This window comes from Berghia stephanieae, chromosome 1, assembly GCF_034508935.2.
Source record: "Berghia stephanieae isolate SIO BIC M18660-M18661 chromosome 1, UCSD_Bste_1.3, whole genome shotgun sequence".
NCBI lineage: Eukaryota > Metazoa > Mollusca > Gastropoda > Nudibranchia > Aeolidiidae > Berghia > Berghia stephanieae.
In genome coordinates, this window is record NC_088360.1 from 128,801,042 (window position 1) to 128,816,610 (window position 15,569).

At 38.5% G+C, this 15,569-nt stretch overlaps 1 protein-coding gene across 1 annotated transcript; it reads right to left on the reverse strand.

Moving 5' to 3' along the window:
• Positions 1-583: 583 nt before the first annotated feature.
• LOC144963129 (uncharacterized) lies at positions 584-15,562 on the reverse strand. The gene is made up of 2 exons (XM_078896798.1): positions 14,767-15,562; positions 584-10,583 (listed from the first exon to the last, which is right to left on the reverse strand). Exon 2 carries the CDS (start codon positions 10,571-10,573, stop codon positions 5,597-5,599), a length of 4,977 nt encoding a protein of 1,658 aa, XP_078752924.1. The 5' UTR covers positions 10,574-10,583; positions 14,767-15,562; the 3' UTR covers positions 584-5,596.
• Positions 15,563-15,569: the final 7 nt, after the last annotated feature.

Consider the following 15,569-nt stretch of genomic DNA (forward strand, 5'->3'; position numbering starts at 1 on the left):
AATAAATAAAAATACCCTGAACATTGTTTGTTTTGTTTTCAGAGGTTTTACGGTGCTTGCAACACATTAAGTAAGGACATATCAGCGCCAGTAAAAACGAAGAAAATGGGATAGTAAAAAGGTTCAAGAATTACAATTAAAGCACCCAAGAAAAGGTAAGGCAAAGGGGAATTGGTTCAAATAGGAAACAGATGTAGATTCCAAGAGCACACTGTCAAAGTACTTAGTTTGAAATCACCTAAAAGTCTCGTCAGACACAAGCACAAGTCCCCACTAAGAGGAACACATTCAAATGTTTCCAATCTTATATAATACTTTAACAAAACATAATACAGTACATAACAGAGAGATGATTTACAAGGAAAAAAATATCATCTCCCAAAACTCTAACTATACATTTGACTATTTCCCTCCCAGTCAGGGCATCCGACCAGGGCCAGAACAAAACCAAGTAATCTCATTCCCAGACAAAGACAGAAAGCAAATTGGAAAACAGAAATAGTGGATAGAGGACACAGTAAGTACCTCCCTGGCCACTATGGGAGACCCTGAACATTAAATATAAAATAAACAAAAACACGTATATCGCTATACAATTTATTTTAACATTCAAGTTCCAACCAAGTGTTATGAAAATAATTTGTCCCCTACATGTCTGTACAAACGTGGAAAGTGATCCAACCTCCATTTGCAGTGTTTAGTATTGTGCAAATTATCAAGTACAAGGAAATATTTTACATTGATGATGATCGTTAAAAAAACTACAATGTGCAGAAATTGAAAAAAAAAAAAAGAAAAAGAAAGGAAAAAGAAACCAAACAAAACGACACCCGCCTGTCATCAGTATATTTGTCCCCTCAATCTTTCTCATCATGTCAATCGGACAAAGGAATCCTCATCAGTTACAATAACAATTACTACATGTTTGACTCAATACTAATTTATCATATAAGGAATCCTCATCAGTTAATATAACAATTTCATGTTTGACTCAATACTAATTTATCATCCACCTCCCCCCCCCCCCCCCCCCCTTAATTTGATGACAATGATAATAATAATAAAAATAAAAACAAATGGGAATAACCAAAGCAACAACAATTAAGTCAATAAACAAATAAAAAGGTATGATTAAATAAATAAAAGTTATCCTGTTGTACCACGAGAACACACCGAAAAGAGCTATTTTAGGTCCATGGAACTGGAGTCTATCCCGATTTCTAAATCGTATATGACACAGCAATTGCTTGCTACCCTATCCCAAAGTAATTTCCACCAAACCTAGCTACCCAATCACTGCTGGGTGGGCAAGTGGGGATACCCGTTCACCTTACATTTACCAACTGCGCTATCGGGACCCCTAACACATGTAGATATATATACCAAGAGCAAATTACAACCGACCAACCCCCCCCCCCCCCCCCCCCCTTCCAACCACACCCAAAAATAAAGAACATAAAGTATATAAATAGTAAATCAAATAATAAATAAATAAATTGGTTGCTTTTAGGGGTTTTACGGAGCTTGCGACATATTTAAGTCATTTCAGCGCCATTAAAAAGGAAGAAAATGGGATAGTAAAATCTTCTAGATCTAGATTTACAATTGCTCTTTTTGCTTTTAATTAAGGCGCTTGCAACACATTAAGGTCATATCAGCGCCACTAAAAAGGAAGTTGTTTTTTTAAAGGGTTTTACGGCGCTTGCAACACATTAAGGTCATTTCAGCGCCAGTAAAATCGAAGAGATTGGGATAGTAAAAAGTTCTAGAATTACAATTAAAGCATCCGAGAAAAGGTAAGACAAAGGGGAATTGGTTCAAATAGGAAACAGATGTAGATTCCAAGAGCACACTATCAAAGTACTTAGTTTGAGATCACCTAAAAGTTTCACTTAGAGGAATACACTCAAATGCTTACATTATACATTCAAAATGACAAATATAACATAACAGAGAGATGATTTACAAGGAAAAAAAAATCATCTCCCAAAACAATGCATTTGACTGTCTTCCCTCCAAGTCAGGACTCCGGCCAGAGCCAGGACAAAACCAAGTAATCTCATCCCAAGAAAAAGACAGAAAGCATGTTGGAAAACAGATATAAGGGGATAGAAAACAAGAGTATGTACCTCCCTGCCCACTAAAAAGGTCAGGAACCCCACCCAGAGATTTATAATTAAAAACACAAGAAAAATAAGACAAGGGAATGGAACAAATGTAGATTCCAGAAGCATACTATTACTGCATAGTTTGAGATCACCTACAAGTCTCATCCAGATACAAGCACAGGATCCCACAAAGAGGAACACTTCACAATCAAATGCTTACATTATACATTCAAAATAACAAATGTGTATAACAATACATCAAAGAGAAATGATACACAAGGAAAAAGATATCATCTCCCAAAACTTGAACACACATTTATTAACTGTTTCCCTCCCAGCCAAGGGACAGGACAAAATAAAGTTGTTTGTTTTTGTTTGTTTTTAATTTTAAGGGTTTTACGGCGCTTGCAACACATTTAGGTTATATCAGCGCCAGTAAAAAGGAAGAAAATGGGACAGTAAAAAGTTCTAGAATTACAATTAAAGCACCCAAGAAAAAGTAAGACATAGGGGAACTGGGAATAAATAGGGATCAGATGTAGATTCCAAGAGCATACCACCAATGCACCTAGTTTGAGATCACCTATAAGTCTCATCCAGAAACAAGCACAAAATCCAACAAAGAGGAATACACTCAAACGCCTACATTATACATTAAAATAACAATAATACATTACAGAGAGATGATTTACAAGGAAAAAAATATCATCTCCCCCCAAAATAATAACTATGCATTTGACTGTTTCCCTCCCATCTAGGACTCCGGCCAGGGCCAGGACAAAACCAAGTAATCCCATGCCAAGACAAAGACAGAAAGCAAGTTGGAAAACAGATATACGGGGATAGAAGACACAGTATGTACCCCCCTGCCAACTATGGGAGGTCAGGATCACAAAATAAAGTAATTTCATTCCAAGATAAAGACAAAAGGCGTATAGATTACACAGTAAGTGACCTCCCTGCTCACTATGGGAGGTTATGAACCCCATTGTTCAGTAAAAATAACAAAAAAATTCCCCAAAAACAACAAACAAAACACACACACAAAAACATCCAATAACAAGACTCCTCAGTGAAGAGGAATGATTTATATACTATGACATTCACAATCCAATTTTTCAACTACCTATATACAAAAAAACAGACTCAATTTGTTCAAGTACATTGTCTTGTATTATTCCCTTTAAATAATGATGGCACATTATCCTCCTCCCCCCTCCCCCTAAACACACATGCTAAAACGATTTATAAAGGATAAGAAAAAAGATCTTCCAATATTTAAAAACCAAACTACACACAAACACGCATGCGCATCTCTGCTTCCCTTTCAGCACAGCAAAACCAAGCCATTTCACTCCGGGGGAGGGAAAGGAAACAGTAAAAAATGATCGACCTCTTCCAAATGGTATTAGTGTCTCTGTGATTTAAATGATGAAAACTGTCTTTTTTTAAAGTAAAAAATATATAAACTTTCAGGTCATTTCAGCGCTAGTAAAATGGAAGGTGATTGGGGAAAAGTTGCAGATCTGAAGTGAGAAGCAACAACAAGTAAAAGGTAACTGGTTCAAATTTAAATAGGGAACAGATGATTCCACCAGCAATCTATGAATGTCATTATTTTGATATTACCTTGAAGTCCCATAAAGGTACAAACGAAGGATCCTGCTATAAAATATACACTAGTCATAGTTAATATCAAAAGGAAAATTTTGCAGAATGCAAAAATCACAACTTAAATCATAACTCTTACACACGTGTTCCGAACTTAGAAAGAGACAAAAATACCAGTTCTGATGCAATCTTCCTGTCATTATCAGAGAATCTAAAATACAAAATACGATATCCAAGGATTGAAAAACGATTTTTGAGGAATTCTGCAAAGTTGAGGAAGAATTCGACCTCTGTTTCAAATAACATTCACTTCATCAGATACAAACTGGTGGAAATTCTACAACAGTAACAGTAATCAATAAGTCAAAACAAATTAACACAATCAGTCAGCTTTTGAATGCAGTCAATTTTCTACAAGATAAAATAAAATAAATAAATATGAATATCTATTTAGCGCATTTCAACAGACATACCATGCTCAATGCAGTTCACAATGTTTCATTTATTCCCAAGGTCTTGTATTATTCCCTTTAAATATATTTTATATGGAACCATATTTCCATTTCAGGAGGTACCATTGTTTGTTTTGTTTTTAAGGGTTTTATGGCGCTTGCGACACATTTAGGTCTTTCAGCGCCATTAAAACGAAAGAAAATGGGGTAGTCATAAAAGTTATAGATTTCTAATTGATAGCAAACAAGAAAAAAAAAGACAATGGTGAAGGGTTCAAATAGGGAACAGGTGTGGATTCCAAGAGCGCACTCAGTGTATTTAGTTTGAGATCACCTAAAAGTCTCATCAAGACACAATCACAAATCCCCACTAAGAGGAATACACCCAAATGTTTATAAACCATTATATATTTAACCCCCCCCCCAAAAAAAAAAAAAAATAAAAAAAAAATAAAGTAATAGTACATAGAGATAATTTACAAGGAAAAAAAATATCCTCTCCAAAACCTATAACTATAAATTTGACTGTTTCCCTCCCAGTCAGTACTCCAGCAAGGACAAAACTAAGAAGTTAATCCTATTCCAAGACAAAGACAGAAAGCAACTCGGAAAACAGATACAGGGAATAGAAGAATATCTATTCCTGTCTATAGCCAGAGACTTGTTCATACCCGAGTTGACATATCAACTAGTCTACACTTCTGAAAGGAAATGGTCACAAATGTATTCAGCCACCTAAAAACGGTATCATATTGGCGGGAACAACATGCCAAAAAGGGACTTTGTACAGTTAAACAACCAAATTTGTGAAATTTTAGTTGTCAGTTTTAAGACTATTTATTCTCATCAACAAGATATAGAAATTAACCATTTTTGCTTAATGTAAATTCCATTTATAGCATTTGATTCACTCGGACACCATACTGTATTGAGACAGTTGATGATAAATAAAAAAAAACGAAAGACTTATCTTGTACTCCATTCCATCTCAAATAGAACAAACTGATGTTACATCCAAAATTTCTTTTTAAGACCCGTATTTCCCTTTACTATATTATTATTATTATTATCATCATCACATCAATTGTAAAACTGTTCCATCTATCCAATGAATTATCCATACTAGACTATGTAACAAACTGCTTTCCACAGTCCCAAGGAGTTAGGTATAAAATGAGTTCCGAGTCTTTATTCCTACTCATAAGAAAACGGTTCCAATAAAAAGGAAAATGGTTAAAATGAAAACAAATTTTTCAGCCATTTCTTTCAGGCAACACAATTTTATCCTTAAGAAGAACAGAGTTATTCAACTCTAAACACTATCTGTTTGCTACTTGTTCAGTTTCAGTTTCACTGTTTTCAGATCAAGAGAATTCTACTGTAATTCTAATGCGAAAGCCTAATAATTAGCAGTCATTTTAGAGTCTATTTGTCACTGTCAGAGTCTGAAGAAGCAAGGGCATCTGTAAATGGGTGTAAAGGGCGGTCACTAGGGCTAGAATAGAGTTTGAATACATTTGACAAGTCAAAGTCAGTTCTCTCTAAATTGTTGTACGGGGAACATGAAACAGGTTGAGCATCAGGAGAGTGATCTGAAGAGGGTTGTAAATTAGATCCTATTACAGGCTGTTCGATTCCTTCTGATGATGATGTTGTCGTGATAGGTGCAGCTTGTTGACTATGAAGCGACACCGATGAATGAAATGTATTCAACAAGCGCCCATTGTTAGACATAGAACAATCTTCCAAAACATCAAACGGTTTATCTGTTGTGTTCTCATGAGATAAAACATTTTTATTATCATCACTACTTTTGTCATTAACCTCTAATGGTTTATCACCACCTTCCTCCTGTGACAGGGTATCTGTCGGTAAAACACAATCATCATATCTTTTCAACAAAGTATCAAAAGGTTTGTCAATGGATTCCACATGTGAGACTGTATCCTTAGGTAAAACACTATCACCACTACTTTTATCTAAAGCGTCTAATGTTTTGCCACCAATATCCTGATTTTGAAATGAAATGGGGTTTGGAGGTGATAAACAATCATTGCCCATGTTGAAGAAAGCATCAAATGGTTTATCGTCTGATTCGGGGTGTGTGAGAGGGTCACCAGCTTTAACACCAACGCTAAATGTTTTATCCAATCCTGACGATGACTGGTCAGTGTTGGGTAACACATCCTGACAGGAGATAGAACTGATTGGTAACAGACAACTATCATGTGATTTGCCATTATCTTCCATCTGGCCACTGACATGATAAGCTGCTACATTTGACTGTGGTAGAGATGACTCATTGTTTATGACAGACTCCAAAATTTCATCTTGCGGGCTGGAATATCTGGCAACAGACAATGATTCTATGGCAACAAATTCTTTCTGTCCATTTTGTTCAAGGGAATTATTTTCACTGACACTGACAGGGTGGTGATAAGGTTCATTAGAACAATTTGTTTGGTTATTGACAATTGGTGTACTATTATCGAAATGAAGGGCTGTTTCACCACCATCATCATTACTGGAGGTGGCAGTTTGTTTACACTTAGAGCCCTGCTGAATCATTGCCTCATCAAGGCAGTCATGATGAACAAATGTTTCCTTGTCACTTCCCGCACAGTTTCCATCATTGTAATTACTAGAATCAGCAAACCCTGAATTTGTGTCCTGATAAGACTGTGGCAATAATCTTTCCTTATTTGTCTCATTGACTGTAGTAGACTGTGCAGGAGAGTCATTTAAACTGTTTCCATTGGTTAAATATTGCGAACTTGTAGCAGAAATGACTTGACTTGGTGATGGATACATTGAGGGGAGAAGGTGGTTGTTGGACTGTGCTGTCGTTGATAGAATTGGGATTTGTGTGAATGGATGATAGGGAAGAGATAATGAAATAGAAGGTGGGGGTGGTGGTGGTATGGAGGCTTGGGATGGGAAGGGGGGCACTATGGAGGACACAGATGTTGGTGGCGGCAGATTCGCGTAGGGGAGATAACTAATACCTGAAGATGGTTTTGTAGAATGACTGGAAGAAGTGAGAGGTGGCAATGTTGAAAATACGGATGAACATGTTGCTGTGGTAATGGATGTGGTGCTCAAACTTGTTGAAGGTATTATTTGGGTTTCTTGAATCTGATTGCTAGGATTAAAAGATTCTGAGCTTAGAACGGGTGAGGTATGGATTGGTTCCTTCATATCAAGAATACTGGTCAGTGATGCAACAGGGGCAAGTGCTGGATGTGGCATATCTTCAAGATTGTCAATGTGGGATATCTCATTTAATTTATTGGTTGAAGACGCCACTGATGACTGGGACTGCACCGATTCATTGACAAAAGGTTGACTGGTTGAGCTGGTACTTTGGAGGATGTTGTCAACCTCGCCATCTTCATCAGAACTGTGCGTCATGGATGGGAAAAATGGGTCCTTTCCACAGATCGCCATGGCAGGTTTTTTCTGTAGCTTGAATGGATGGAATGACTTGTTGACCGGAGGAAGAATGATGTTATTGGGCCCTGATGCAGGTTCTCCAGAACTCTCTGGGTGATTGCTAGTGCTGAATGGAAGAGTTGAAACATGAGTGGAACCAGAATAATCACCTTTAAAATTTGAGCAAGATGAGTTCTTACTAATCTTATTGGCTTTTTTGTTAGAGTTGTCCACACCGATGACCCAAAGATCCCCAGCATTGGAGTCTGTGTCATCACTGCTACACACGACTACATCATCATCTCCACTGGCAATGGACAACACTTCAATGACATCGTCCTCTCTATCTTTACTTGTCCCATTTGATTCAATTCCACTTTCTGGCTTTCCTAGTGGATTTTGTGTTCCTGATGCAGTAGAATCTACTACCACAGCCGATGTAGTGGCATTACCGCTTGCCGACGATGATGTAGTCGTAACGCATTTGCCAGGGACGGAAGTTGATGTTGTCTGAGGTCGACCTAGGTCAGGGAAATTGGTCTCTAACCACTGTTTGGTCCGAGAATGCACATTTTGGAGAGATGGAATTTGAAGGTCTTGCGCATCGTCTGATTCTGAATCAGAAGAGTCTGTGCTGGAATCACTGGAGATAGAGAGTCTGTCTAAATGAGTCCTGTTAGGCTCTCCTGTCCCATTTGCATTAGAAGTCACTGTTGATGAGGACGTGTTGGAGTTGTGGGGGATGCCCTGTCCCATGGCAATGGGAGGTGGAGGAGGTGGGTAAGTGTGCGATACCGATAATGCTGGCCAGGCACTGACCCAAAGGTTGACTGGGATATGCTGGACTGTGTCTGTCATGCTTATATACGGAGTCTGAAATCCTGGTACCACAGAATGGGATATGGTACTACTAGATGCCTCATGCTGACTCATGTTTTCATTTCCCATTGAATCCGTTCTACTTGGTCCACCTGCTTGATTTTGTCTTCCAGGGGAATGGGGACGATTGTGTCGACTGTGTTGTTCTGGGAGACCATCTGCTAACCGATTGGACGATTTTTTGTGACCAGAGTGGTGCTTTTTGAATGTGTGCCTGTTGGACTGGTTGTAAGAATCCTTGCTGTGCTTCCTGCTTTTCTTTCTCTTTCTGGATTTTTCTTTAGAAGAGCTTCTTTCTTTTTGTCTGGACGAAGTTGTCACTTCTTGATCCTCTGCCTCGCTGGCTTTTTCCTCCTTGTCCTGCGATATTGCCTGAGCAAAATATCTATCCACAATCTCTCTGTCAGACAGTTTCTCTTTTTTACTTTTAGACCTTTTGTGTTTTTTAACTTTGTGATGCTCTGTTGACGATTGAGAATGACGACGCTTGCTCACTCCAGCAGACTCTCTTTCCTCATCTGAAACAACTGTCTTAGATGTACTCTTTGACTTATCCTTATGCTTTGACTTGGAAGATGATTTTTTAACCTTGTCTTTTTTACTCCCACTAGCCTCTCCATTATCTCCTGACTCTTTTTTCTTCTTTTTGTGTTTTGACTTTTTCTTTCTTCTTTCATTTCCTTCACCAGCATCTGAGTCACTTGTCAAGTTTATTGGAGAGCGCTCATTCCAAGGCTTGTCATATTTCACAAAAATGATATCACTCCCTGCTTTAGATCTTTCTGAGTCAGAGTTTCTGAGGTCTGGTCTGTAAACAGGATCATCACTCTCCGAACTGACTGAAACCCTGTCAATAACAGAATCCTGAGTGGCGTTGGTGCTGTCCCAGGATGGTCCTAGATTTGATGAATTCCAAGAAGGACCCAGAGTTGGGGAATCCCATCCTGTGCGACTCAAATTAAGGGGCTGCGTCTGAGAGGGACCAGGTGCCCCTGGATTGGCACTGGCACCGCTCGGATAGATGTCAGGACTGATATCAGTAACTTCTACAACATCGTTCTCACTACTTGTACTGCTAGATGAGCTGGGGACAGCTGAAACCACGTCCCTCCTTCTATACATGGCCTTTCTATCATATGCCTGAACACTAAGAGCACTGTTCGCAAAAGCTACAAATTCTTGTACAAACTGTCGTGCCCGACGGCCAATCAAAGGAGCTACTCTATCATAAAAATACATGCTGTCTATTGTCACCTGTGTTAATAAAGGCTGAATAATACTAATGGCTAATCGGACATTTTGGTGACTTCGGAGAAGAACTTTCAACTCTCTAGTTAGCCATGGCATAATCCTGTGGATGCGATGGGCACTTGCCACGACCATAGCTGGTGTAAGGCGATATGTGCTATTTTCACAGCCCAAGATGACAGCAGGGGGACCTAAATTTCTCCGATAAACGTCTCTACGGAATTCTTCTGCACCTCTTGGCCACGTTGCAGCAGATACATGAGACGCTGGGTTGACAGAGGGACCACTAAATGAGTAAGGATGCTCTCCGTGAATGGTGAGAGGATTGAGGTAGCGATCATAACGACGATGACGAAATTGGAACCTGCTGAAATTGCTTAGAGTCAAATCTGCATCAAATGCTGGTTGAGAGAGGCTGAACAAATGATGTGTAGGTGCGGTGAATGATGGAATGGGCCCACTGACATAATTGAATATACTGTAATCTACTGGATTACTGGGTTGATGAGGAAGTTCATAAATATCATAGTGCTGGTTGGACCGAATATTATGGAAGATGCTTGTGAAAGGTTGTTTGCATAGGGGACATTCTGCCTTTACTTTGGACCATTGTTTCAGGCAGACAAAACAAAATGAATGAGCACAGCTGCTGGTGAAAGATTTATTGTTGAATGGACCCAAACAGATTGAGCAATTTTCAGGTGAATCCCGACGAGGAGGCTCTGCTTCTGTAGAAGTTCCTGCCTGGTCATTTGACTCTTTGGAAGTACTTGTCTCAGAATTGTTAGCCGCAGCCACTTTTGCCTGTGAGGCTGCATTTGACTGATTTCTTGTCAGCGGCATCTCTAAGGATCTGGAAATCAAAGAAAACAATGCATTAATTTTCAATTAACCGACAAAAGAAATCACCTGTAAACCAACCCTAAAAAACATCTGGCATTTCCGTAAGTGCATCTAATCTTTTGTACACATTTTATTCAGCTCGCATTTCACTTTCTGATCAGTATCATAACTTTTCAATAACAATTTTTTTTCCCTAGTGTAGTTGATTTTTTTGTTTATCAAAACCAATGAGTTTCTCAAGAGTGGTTAAAATGTTTGTAGAGTTTGCCCAAGAGGTTCTATTTGGGAGCTTTTCAAGTCGAAATTGAACACAAAGATCTCTGGCAGCAGCCGCTTCTAATGGTCTCACACTACAATATTATGATGGTAAAATTGATGGCAGCAGCTTCTAATGGTGCTGACACTACTATATATGTTACAACGATCAACCCAATCAGCAAATTCCGTACCGCACCCGTGCACCGTCGCAACCCACCCAGAATCTTTGTCACAACACACCGTTCAGCGGTTTCGGGCTCGTTACCAAAATGGATACATGTTAGACAGATGGAAAGCCCCCGCTGGTGAAGTGATTTTGCCGTTAAGCAGGTTCTCGACCCAAGTTGATTGGTTGGCACCCAATGTCTCCTCTTGCTGGTGGAAAAGCCTGGCAACTTCTCCCCCAGTTTCGAGGAGCAGATGTCCCTACCCCATCAAGGTATTGAATTAGTCCAAGCCGACATCCATCTCATCTGAAATCAGGGAATCTACGTACAAGGGTTGCCGGTACTTATTTTGGCTCAAAAAAGGGGACACCATCCATTATGCGATTGAGTGGGGTATCCCCATTCCCTCTCTCTTTGATTTTATTGAGCCAGTTCTTTGTAATGGTGGCAAATTTCAAATTCATTGCCACACAATCCTCTACCAGAGCTCTGCCGTTTCAGGATCTTTGCCAGAATGCTATCTGCAGTGTCATTACCAACGGCTAATGACAGGTGAATCAAGAATAGAGTTGCGTTCCATTGCATTACCAAATGCTACTGTTTATGATCAAAACAATGACAATTCACATCGGACAGTGAAAGCTTAACTGGTAAACCCCTTGTCAACAGGAAATATACACATTCCAACATGGTTGGGAAGTGACTTGTCACTCGACCACATCGTTATTCAGTGATGATAATGACAATTAGTCAAAAAGAAGGAAAATCTACCAGCTGGTCTGTCAAGCTCAAATCTAATGCAAAATTACGTAGATATTCATTTTTCTCCAACACTACCCAACATCTATTATTCATCCAAGGACACCACTGATGGCCTTGTGTCAGTTTTGACATTTGGTGCGACCCTATCTAGGCTGACGTCATAAAAATGCGAGTGTTACCAAAATTCGCGCAAATGAACACAGATGTCAAAATTTGACTCAAGACATGGTGATTTTTTTCATCGATCTGCTGTGGAGCCACCTGAGTGCTTTTCATAGAAAAATGTTTACACTTCAAAAACATGTTAAAGAAAATCCCAAAATTCTGCGGAAGATTATCACCACTGATATGGCTCGTTTTGACTAGGGAGACCAAGATTTTGGCCCCCGGGCGCAAAACTGTATTTTAGTTTATGGAACTGTCTCTTTATGTTAAAGAGGCGAGTTTCTTCTTCTATTTATTCATGGCTTGCCTGTTTGTTTTTGTTGCTGTTCTTTGTTTTGACTCAAAATCATGGAACTGTTTCTTGTACTATTATTGTGTTGAGGAGGTAAGTTTTTGTAGTTGTTATTTTTGTTTTTCAGAGAGAGAGAGAGAGAGAGAGAGAGAGAGAGAGAGAGAGAAAGAGAGAGAGAGAGAAAGAGAGAGAGAAGAGAGAAGAGAGAGAGAGAGAGAAGAGAAGAGAGAGAGAGAGAGAGAAGAGAGAGAGAGAGAGAGAGAGAGAGAGAGAGAGAGAGAGAGAGAGAAGAGAGAAGAGAAGAGAGAAAGAGAGAGAGAGAGAGAGAGAGAGAGAGAGAGAGAGAGAGAGAGAGAGAGAGAGAGAGAGAGCAAGTTATCAGTCGCCAGACACAAAAATTATTTTCATTTTCATCTTTGTTGTTTGTAGTTCCAAAAAATCTGGTTACTTTTCTTGGGCAGTACAACGACGAAAACAAAGCCTTTGTTTGTAAAGGGTTTTATGGCGCTTGCAACACAGTTAGGTCACATCAGTGTCGGTAAAAAGGAAGAAAATAGGATAGTTTTAAAAACACCACAGTTCTGTTCACAGAATTAAGTTGTACGTTGAGTCCGAATTGTTTATTGTAGGTTATTGAAGCCTTCATATTTTCATCTTTTTTGAATGCATATTCACCTAACCTTAATGAATATTAAAATACATAAAACCGCGGGGCCAGATATGGTGGGAGAATTTTTTAAAAACGGAAAAAGTCATGACGCTATTTTAATACGAAGTGGAAATCAGAGATATACGTACAAGCAACAAGAACAAAACCTCGGGATAATTACTGTCAAGTTTTATTTTTTAAAATGCTCCATTGGTTATCAGTCTTGTGTTATTTAATATTAGATAATAATGCATGCGGAGCCCTCTTTAGAAATGGAGAGAAAATGATAAATTAGTGGTGGAGGAAGGCGGGAATCCACAAACAACCGAGATGTTGGGTGCAAGGGAGACCATGATATGAGATCAAATAAGAAAAAGCCGCCGACAATTGAAAACATGGCTTTACTCGGGAGGCCAAAATCACGGTCTATCTTGCCAAAATTGAATTTAAAAAAGAAGAGTACAAAAATAAATTTAGTATTGGGGTGGGGGGGGGGGGGGTGGGTAGGGTTATGATAATAATGTTAGCTACCAGGCCTAAAAACAAACATGATACGAGATCAAATAAGAAAAAGCCGCCGACAATTGAAAACATGGCTTTACTCGGGAGGCCAAAATCACGGTCTATCTTGCCAAAATTGAATTTAAAAAAGAAGAGTACAAAAATAAATTTGATAATAATGTTAGCTACCAGGCCTAAAAACAAACAAACCGATATATAAAAAAAACAACAAACAACCCAAAAAAATCCACAACACGAAGAAGCAGTTCTATAAATGAATAATACGGTTAACCTAGCAAAAATCTAAAAATATTGTTAAAAAAAAATCTTAATTAAATTTTGTGTGGGCGACCAGCCGATAACTTGCAATCTCTTTTCTGACATTTTTTGGTATGTGTGTGTGTGTGTGTGTGTGGGGGGGGGGGGGGGGGGCGTGATTATAAAGAGCCAAATAAAAGAAGAAAAAACTCGCCTCTTCAACATGAAGAGCTCGATAAACGAAAATACAGTTTTACGCCGGGAGACCAAAACGAAGATGGGAGACCAAGATTTTGGTCTCCCTAGCCAAATTGGCCAATTTGGCTAGGGAGACCAAAATCTTGGTCTCCCTAGCCTCTACCTATAATTATAATTTTGGTGGTTTGTCCAATTGAATTGTAGCTGTGGCTGTGGTGGGTGGATCAACGTCTAAAAACGCGATCTCTACTACTAACTAGAACTAGAATTTAGAATACTATCTAGAGCTAGAATTTAGAATACTATCTAGAACTATTAGTAGTAATAGGCTCCCATACTAATACTAATTACTATCTAATATAAGTATAAGTATCTAGTAATAAGTGCGAAAACAAATGAAAATGAAACATCTTATTTTTTAACCACGACTTGGTTTTAGTTTTACCTCATGACTAACAGAAGTTAATCAAATCTGCCATGACCCAAGTAAAATGGATGGGAGACGTTGGCAAGTATACTACCAATCACAATCCTTGGTGATCAAATATCAGTTCAGTATCAAAATTGAACTCGAACCATTGAAATTTGATTGAACTTGAAACTTGAATTTGAATTACTGACTTGAATTTGAATGAACCTGATACTGATGTGGCTGTGGGGCCTGGAACATTACGTGTGTATGTCCTTCTATACGAAAAGTGTTTCAACTGCCCATATCGTATAGACTATAAAAAGTTTGGAGAAAAAACAAAAACCCACCTAGATTCATATTGAAGAAAGACTGAGACTGAACTGAGAGTTGAGAGGACGATGATATTGCGATTTCCCCCCCCTGCAGTACTGCAGTCGCAGTCGAACCTTGCCTTCGCTTGGCTGGTAATGATTCAATTATTGGCATTCCAAGAGTTTGATAAACATATTATTTGCATTATCAATTACTCACCTACTAAATGATGATCACGGAAATCAATAAAAACGGTATTTTAAGGATATAGAACCCATTTGAATCTTAGATAGTGATTGAGGGCCTGCCCGAGTTGGGGAAGGCTCAGTGCTTGAGACTTGAGACGGCTGGACGAGCTAAAGAAGGCAGGCTTGGAGAACTTCCGGGGTCAAATTGGGTTCGAGAAAAACATAAACAAGTTAAAAATTAAAAAGCAACTGTTTTTATTAACAAAACATAACATAACATGTGGTATAGGGCAAAATAGGATAAGATCCTTTGAATGCCCTTAATATTAATTAGTAATGCCATAGATCTATTGATTAAATATTACAATAACGATACACGTGGTAAAGATAGTATTTCAACTTAAATGTACTCATGTGGTGTACAAACATATTCCCTTACAAATATTTCATAAATTTTGTTTAAATAACAGCGCTTAAAGAAATTAATTGAAATGGTCGAATGACTATGGCTTCATGACTGTAGCACAAAAATAATTTCATTTTTCAATACCACAGCACAAAAATAATTTCATTTTTCAATACCACCACTTTACACAGAATACAAGACATGGATTTTTTGTGATTTTGTCGTTGTAAACATATGATTGTTTTGAATAATAAAGCTGGGTCTGACTAATAAAATAAACTTCATCCATTGTTTTGATTGAATAAACAACTTCGCCATTGGTATCTCAATTGTGATTCCAATATGGAGAAGAAAGAATATTATTTGGTGTGCGCAAGAGCACAAGAAGATAAATACAAAATATAAAAATATCTGGCACGACAAAATCA

Excerpts from the sequence above, each read along its gene's own strand:
- LOC144963129 (XM_078896798.1), bottom strand. The coding sequence starts at position 10,573 with ATGCCGCTGACAAGAAATCAGTCAAATGCAGCCTCACAGGCAAAAGTG.